This window comes from Borostomias antarcticus (assembly GCF_949987555.1).
Source record: "Borostomias antarcticus genome assembly, chromosome: 34".
Lineage (NCBI taxonomy): Eukaryota > Metazoa > Chordata > Actinopteri > Stomiiformes > Stomiidae > Borostomias > Borostomias antarcticus.
Window position 1 is genome coordinate 1,787,808 of NC_140267.1, and position 8,184 is coordinate 1,795,991.

At 49.3% G+C, this 8,184-nt stretch overlaps 1 protein-coding gene across 1 annotated transcript; it reads left to right on the plus strand.

Moving 5' to 3' along the window:
- Positions 1-2,638: 2,638 nt before the first annotated feature.
- Positions 2,639-3,622, plus strand: LOC311327786 (putative nuclease HARBI1; the record flags this gene model as incomplete). Its single annotated transcript, XM_084460890.1, has 1 exon — positions 2,639-3,622. One exon carries the CDS (start codon positions 2,639-2,641, stop codon positions 3,620-3,622), a length of 984 nt encoding a protein of 327 aa, XP_084317016.1.
- Between the last annotated feature and the right edge of the window lie 4,562 nt (positions 3,623-8,184).

Here is an 8,184-nt window from a genome sequence, read left to right on the forward strand (position 1 = left end):
TGACATATAGCGCGGAAAGGTTTGGGACAGCGCATAGGTTCAGTTTGGGGAACAAATCCATATCGGACCATGAATGAGCCGGTTAGAGGACACGTCTAATCTTGCATTGCGATATATGTTTGTGCTGAATTGGGCTATTAGCCTACATGATTGTGCGTTCAGAAACTGTCGCTCTTATTCTCTCCATCAAACATTGTAATTCCCCCTGTGTTCAAAAAGGGTGTAGAAAACCGTGTAAATCGGTACGGCTACTTGAGAGGTGTCCTACAAAAGCGCGTAGAAAGGCGACTAAATTTTCGCCCTTTCGGCTTGATAGATCACGCTGTGGGGGGGGAAAATGGCGTACGCCTGAAATCGCGGAAAAGACCGTGTAAAAGAAGGCGTACCTCAATGATAAATGAGGCCCCTGGTCGGTGTGTACTTGGAGGTGTATGTGTGTATAGATGTGTGTGTGTCTGTGTGCGTGTCTCTGGTGACACCAGCAGGGGCCGCTCTCACCCCGTCATTCCTGGTAAGGTTAGGGTGGGTTAGGAAATATTTATTGAGGCTCAGGCCCCGTAACCGCCTGACGGTGGCCACAGTTGGTTAGCCTGAACACCAGGATGCACCACGAAACCAATGAATGAATCGTAGCTGACGTGTGATGCATCACAAGTCACTCGCGCTTGATGGTTGGATCTTCAGTGGCATCCCCATGTCCATTCGATGGTTTGAGAAGTCAAACTGGTGTCCCTTTGTAGTCATTCCAGTTGCAAATAAACTAATATTGAAACTGAGATCTAATTCTTATTTAATAAAGAGGGCTGACAATCTTTTAAAATCAGATTTTAAAACCTAAAAGTAACTAGGGCTGCGAGCAGCAGTGAGCGGGCCCTCGCACCCCACGCGTGTCGGGGTGCTGCGCCGTTAAAGGCTGTGCTATTTCGGTGTGCAGTACTGAGAGAAACTTCCCGTCACCAGTAGGTGGCGCTCTAGGCGTGACTCAATACCTAAGCATAGATGTGTTCAGGACGGTACCTTGATGAAGCGTGAGAAATGTTGAGTAAATCGGATAACGTATGTAGGAGTTATGAGGACTTCCTGTTTCACCAGTAGGTGGCGCTGTAAGTGTGACTCAATACCGACACATAGATGGGTTCAGAAGGCGACCTTCATGAAGCGTCAGCAATTTGGTACGAATCCGATGATGTATGCAGGAGTTATGAGGACTTCCTGTTTCACCAATAGGTGGCGCTATACGTATGACGCAATACTGACACATAGATGTGTTCAGGATAGAACCGTCATGAAGCGTGAGCTATATCGGACAAATTGGATAATGTATGGAGGAGTTATGAGGACTTCCTGTTTCACCAATAGGTGGCGCTATAAGTATTACGCAATACTGAAACATAGATGTGTTCAGGACGGTACCTTGATGAAGCGTGAGAAATTTTGTGTAAATCGGACAATGTATGTAGTAGTTATGATGACTTCCTGCTTGACCTGTAGGCGGTGCTATAAGTATGACTCAATACTGACCTACAGATGTGTTCAGGACGCGACCTTCATAAAGCGTGACCAATTTGGTCTAAATCGGATAATGTAGTAGTTATGAGGACTTCCTGTTTTATGGTGAGACAATGAAATTCGCTGTGGCGCCATGGCAAGGGTGTTTGGTGAAAGTTAATTTTATTTGATAACTATTGATTAGAAAGGTCTACAGATGAAGCTGACAGAATTTGAAGTCAATGGGATGAAATCTTAAGGAGGAGTTTGTTAAAGTACGAGGCATGGAAATGGCAAAAACGATGAGAAAACGAGTACGATCAAAATAGCCGACTTCCAGTTGGACTTAGCGTGTGGCTCCAAGATAATTTTTTTTGTTTCGATGAAATAGATATGCGTACCAAATTTTGCATATATCTGAAATAGCACACTACCCCTTTAAATGGGCGCTCCCATTATTAGATGCTGTCTGAATATGAAAGCTGAATCCCAATCTGAGTGCGCAAACCGCACTTGCGGCCCCTCGCACTTGTGGCCTGAGGCCTGAGCACTTAATTGATGTCAGCTGGAAGGGCCAGAGGGTGCAAGGGCGCTGAATTGCATAAAAGGTATGGGACAGCACTTCCAGCGGGGCACATGACTGACGTCAGATTTAAAGATGCAGGGACTCTGTATTGTTCTTTATCTCCTTCAGCATCTGCGACGGAGGCAGCGTTTGAGGAGGCGCAGAAGGATCCACATCAATTCTGCGGAGGAAAGTAATGGCCAACTGGCAAACACTGCTTGTGTTGGCCAGTTACTGGCCATGGTGACTGGAATACAGGTAATTAACAACTACACATTGAACTACTGTCCTAGTTAACCCAACATCATATCTAGGGAAAAAAAGGTGATGCAGACACTGTAACAATTCAGTGTAAATGGGAAAAGTGCTTTATAAAGTTTGTTTGTTTGATTGATTGATAGATAATAGGCCACAACCCCTTGATTGCATGTGTGTGATATGCAGCATCTGAAATCCCTGTCCACTCACTCACTCACTCACTTACATATTACTCTCTTGCACCCCCAGGCCCACCCACGCGGCCCATACACCAGGCTAAACAGGCTGGCGCCTGCCCTGAGGGTCTACCTGGACCCTGAGAGAGACATGAGGCCTGACTTCAGGTTGTCTCGACAGGCCTTCAATGGTGTACTGGGCCTCCTGCACCAGGAGAAGGACCATGGCTGGGGACACAACCTGGAAGTGCTCGTGTTCATCTTCTGGCTGGCCCATGCAGCGTCCTACCGGGTGACGGCGCGGGCCTTTGACATCCCCAAGAGCACCATCCACAGAGTGGTGCACAGGATCGGCAAGAGGGTCCGAAAGGCCAGGTCCAAGATCATCTGCTTCCCCCCCCCAGACACCCTTGACACAGTGGGTCAGGGATTCGGCCGGCTGGCCCGCCATGGGGCCTTCACCAGGGCAGTGGGGGCCATCGATGGATGCCACATTCGCATCAAGCCCCCAAAGCGGAACAAGGTAGACTACTTTAATTACAAGCAGTTCTACTCCATCCAGCTCCAGGCCATCTGCGACAGCAGCGGGAGGTTCCTGGATGTGTTTGTGGGCTATCCAGGGTCGGTGCATGACACACGCATCCTGCGCAACAGCCCGGTGTACACCCACTCCCTGTACCCCCCACCTGGCTACTTCCTGCTGGGAGATGGAGGCTACCCTTGCCTGGAGCAGCCCATCTCCATTGTGACGCCGTACAGGCGTCCTGTGCAAGGCAGGGTGCAGGAAAGATTCAACGTGGCGCACTCCAGAGGACGCCACATCATCGAGAGGAGCTTTGGAATGATGAAGGCTCGTTGGCGCTCCATCTTTTTTAAGGCGCTGGAGGTGAGGGTAGGCTTCTGCTCCGATGTTGTCCTGGCCTGCACAGTCCTCCACAACATCTGCCTCAGCCATGGGGACATCATGGAGCTGCCTGAGGATGACCTGGAACAACCTGGTCCCCCTGCGCCACTTGTCCAGGAGCCGACCCAGGAGAGGAGTGGGGCCCACATCAGGGAGAGGCTGTGTGCCCAGGTGTCCGCACCCCAGAACCTGCTGGACCTGTTAGCCCACCATGACTACTGCAGGAGTTGAGTCTTCATTTTGTTGGTGGCCTCTTTTTTCCCTTCAGTTTTCTTATTCCCACAAGATGGATGATTTTCAGTTGAGGCATGATGGGACTGATTAGCGGTTTTTCACTTTAGATGCATAATGGGACTGATCCTTTTTTGTGGGGGGGGGGGAGATGTCATATTTCAGTTCTGAACAGTCCATGCAGTTAACATTTGTCACAGACCACATGCCTATTTTCCACCACACGGTCCATCCCTTGTCGTGGGGTGGTGGCTTGCGTGCCTCAGTGACCCAGAGAGCTGTGCCAGGGTCACCCATGCTGGCCAGATCAAAGGGTAGAGGCCAGACCAATTGGACCACCTCACCCCAGAGGTTAAATGGGTGCATAGGGCCAACAATCCTATCCACTAAACAGGTACTTGTGTAACTCTTGCTGATCAAACTGGGATAATTCCAGTAAGTGTGGGGGAATTGCACTTGTTTCACCTGGCATCGGCATCCCAGGTCTCCCACAACTACAGTACATCTGTTACACTTGCATCATCCATGTCTTCCCTTTCTGTTCTGTGCAAATAAAGCCATGTTTAACCACATCACTGCCTACGACTCTTGTGTGTGCGTTGTCAAGGCAGTCATGATCACATAGGTCATTTGTCCCAAGTCAAAGCCAAACTTGGGAGTATTCAGGCTTTACTTGGAAACGGTGAATTGTAAGTCTTGACTGTAAAGTAGGGAAGTGAGCGAAAAGTCAACGGGGGCTGTACGTTTCCTTGCATTGAAACTGCCTGGGCTGTACACAAAGTGCTACCATTGTACACGTACTCACTAAAATGTGTACAGCTCCAATACAGGCCCAATGGGGGCTGTACACCAGAGTGTACAGACCTGATTACACCACCCGGGGGCGACTCCGAGCCACCGCCCACCGCACTATGGGGGCCTATGGGCCCTGTACACGGCGTACAACGCCCATGCAACCCGGCTGGAGGCCGTCTGGCGTGTACAGCTCAGGCGGGACGCGCCTGGGCCGTACGCCGTGTACAACCCAGGCAGGTTCCTTGGACGAGTGTACAGCCCAGGCACTTTTCAGTCAAATACGGCGTCCCAGACCGCGCAACCTCTCGGGACGCCGTTTTTGGGCGTGGCCTCGCCAAATCCGAACCGTGCGCCCTCCGGAGGGCGCCGATGAGCCCCCTGGTGGCCAAAAGTGTCTCGGGCCGGTTTTGAGTTTGACCCCCACCGATCGGGCTGACGTCCGGTCAGGGTGGAGGCCCGACCGTGGCCTAACGGCGTGCGGAGTTTCGGACCAATCAGAGAGCTCCATTTTCAAAGTTTTCCGATCGGCACGCCCTTCGGTGAGCGTGATCAAGCCCTCGGGCCTATGGGCCCTCTGTACGGCGGACCAATCGGAGCGTCCCATATGGGCCAATCGGAGAACGGGGTATTCAGAGCGGTCCGTTCGGCACGAAATCCGGCGTGCGTGATCGGCACCTCGAGGACAAAGGGCCGTACGGGTTTCGGACCGATCGGACCGCTCGATTTCTTTTAATACGCTACAGTACACAGGCGTGTACAGGCGCCACAGAGTTCGTGTACAACAGCAATAGGTTTACATGTTAAAATTAAAATTGCTCCGATTTGCTCGAAACCTATGCACAGTAACAGTACACCATGGAGACATGAACATACTGCCATATCAGCCTCCTAGCCCCTGTCAATTTGGAGATAATGTGTACAGCCGCCATAGGAATGTATGGCGGCTGTACACGCCAAATTTCCCCAAAGCGGTGGGGGCTAGGAGGCTATAAAGCGGGGGTCCTCAAGTACCAAAGGGTGGGATGAACATACTCTGAGATCAGCCTCCTACTGCTTTGACAACACCTTTAAAAATTAAAAAGATGATGTGTACAACCGCCATAGGAATGTCCTCACCATTGAAACTGTTGCCGTTGTACACATGACCTTTTGAAACAAAGGTCACAGCTCCCTGAGGACCTTTAAATGCACAGTACAGACACAGTACTCGGGTCAGTTACTCAGCATGCCCTGCCATTGCAGAATATGCAGAGCTTTCGTCTCTGCTACCTTCGGTCGGGTTACGGGAAGCGACTTAGGGAGAATGTGTACAGCCGCCGAATTCCTATGGCGCCTGTACACGCACATTGTTTTACTGTACAGAGGGGGTTCCGAAAGCACTAGAGGCCTCAAAATCGGGTCAGTGGGTCATGAGTGAGTGTCCTTCGAGACTGCAGAGAAATTTCAGCTAACCCCTCTAGAAAAAAAAAATCCTTAATTATCTCCAAATTTGACCCAGGACACTGTCAGGCTCTAAGAGTACAACACCCTTCTGTGCAAGAATTGATCATTTTGATCAATTAAGAAAACCACTTAATCTTGGGGGCTGACGCTGAAATATGTTGATCCTTGGACACTCTAGAGCAATCTAAGTTTTGATTCATATCTGTGGGATGTTTGTAGGCCGTACGGGAAAGGCGTACAGTGCCAATAGGTTTATATGGCGGCTGTACATTCCTTTATTTCCACACTTAACGGAGAGCTAGGAGGCTGATATTCCAGTATGTTAGTGTCAACACTTGGTACTTTAACACCACCGAGCTATAGCCTCCTATCCCGCACCAGTTTGGAGAAACAGGCGTGTACAGCCGCCATAGGTCGGTGTACAACCGCCATAGGTTTACATGTTAAAATTCAAATTGCTCGGATTGGCTCGAAACACAGCACAGTAACAGTACACCATGGAGACATGAACATACTGCAATATCAGCCTCCTAGACCAAGAATCTTTGGAGATATTGACCCGTACACTCACCATGTAAACCTATTGCTGTTGTATACCGACCTGTGGGTGCTGTATGCGGCTGTTTCTCATGATTGGTTGGGAGTAGGAGGCTGATCTCAGAGTATGTTCATGCCACCCTTTGGTACTTGAGGACCCCCGCCACTCCTAGCCCCCACCGCTTTGGAGAAATGTGGCGTGTACCGCCGCCATAGGTCGGTGTACAACAGCAATAGGTTTACATGGCAATACGCTGTGTCCACAACCTGAGCTTAATGTAAAGGCATTTCCAGTAGTGTTTACTGAGAAAGCCTCTGCAATAAGCACAGGTTGTGGCTCATATTGGGCTACATTGTGTGCAAAAGGTGTGCAAAGGCAACTTGCTTTTTCAATGAGATAAGGAAATGAAATAAATAGTAGACAGCAAATTTAGGTCAAAACAAATTTATTAACAACTATTATAACACACACTATACTATCTAACTACTACTACCTAACTACTAACTACTACAACTACAAATGAACACTAAAATGATTAACAAAATATAATAAATAGAAACATTAACAAAAATATAAATAGAAATTAACTTAAAAGATATAAATAGAACATATTCACACTCCTCCTTCTCCTCCTCCTCCTTCTCCTCCTACTCCTTCTCCTCCTCCTCCTTCTCCTCCTCCTTCTAGTCCTCCTTCTCCTCCTCCTTCTAGTCCTCCTCCTCCTTCTCCTCCTCCTCCTTCTCCTCCTCCTCCTTCTCCCCCTCCTCCTTCTCAGACTCCTGCTGATGACAAGACGGTTGTCAGTCTTTTTCTGATGGTGACATTTAACACAGAAACTACCATGCAATAACTAATTGGCTGACAGAAGAGGTGTTTATATGTGAGCCACTTACATGTGCCTTCCCGAATTGCAGGGCCTTTCTCTTCACCGTCCTGGTCGTCATGACCTTCAGGACCTTCTGTGTCTTCCTGGCCTGGATCCTCTTCATGGGCGACACATACTGTACCCTCTGAGGCGCGGGAGCAGGACTTTGGGCTGGCTCCTGAGCTGCCACCTCTGATGTGGGGATACTTCAACCTGTGTGAGCAAAACAGCATTTTGTTTTTAGTTTTGACATTAAATACAGACTGACCTTACAGCTGTTCATATATCACCACTTTAAGATATACCTACCAGTTCCTCCTCTTCTCCTTCCTCTTCGGAGGACACCAGAGGGGAGGAATCCCCTGACTCCTGGTACGGCACCTGGAGAGGATAGTGTAAAGGACATTCACAAGGTTAGCCTCATTCTTTATTGATCCTTGACAGTTTGGTGTATTGTCTCTATTTGTGTGTGCTTGATTGTCACAAATGAATGGATTTTCAAGATTGTCAAATAATAAACAACACAACTTTTAGCTGCCCTCGTCCTCCGTCTCTTCCTCCCTCCTGCCCTTCTTGGCTGCCGATGGCTGGGACGCGGCGGGACCTGCTGCCTCTGCCCTCCTCTTGCCTCCTCTGCCTCCCCTCTCTTCCTCCTCAGGCGCCTCGAGGGCAGAAGCGATGATCCCCCTCACCTCCATGGCCTTGTCCTCGTCAGGGTTAAGTGCATAAAACTTGTCCGCCATGGACGTGCTGTGGCACTTCATGTCCGTGACGAGTTTCCTTTGTCCTGCCGTCGCACTGTCCTATGTCTGAAACACATTTGAAACACATAGCAGACAGAGAGACAAAAAAAGAGACAGAATAGCATCCCAAATCAACTTGTAGGAAAACACACCAGTCTATTCAAGTGCCATGTGTAAC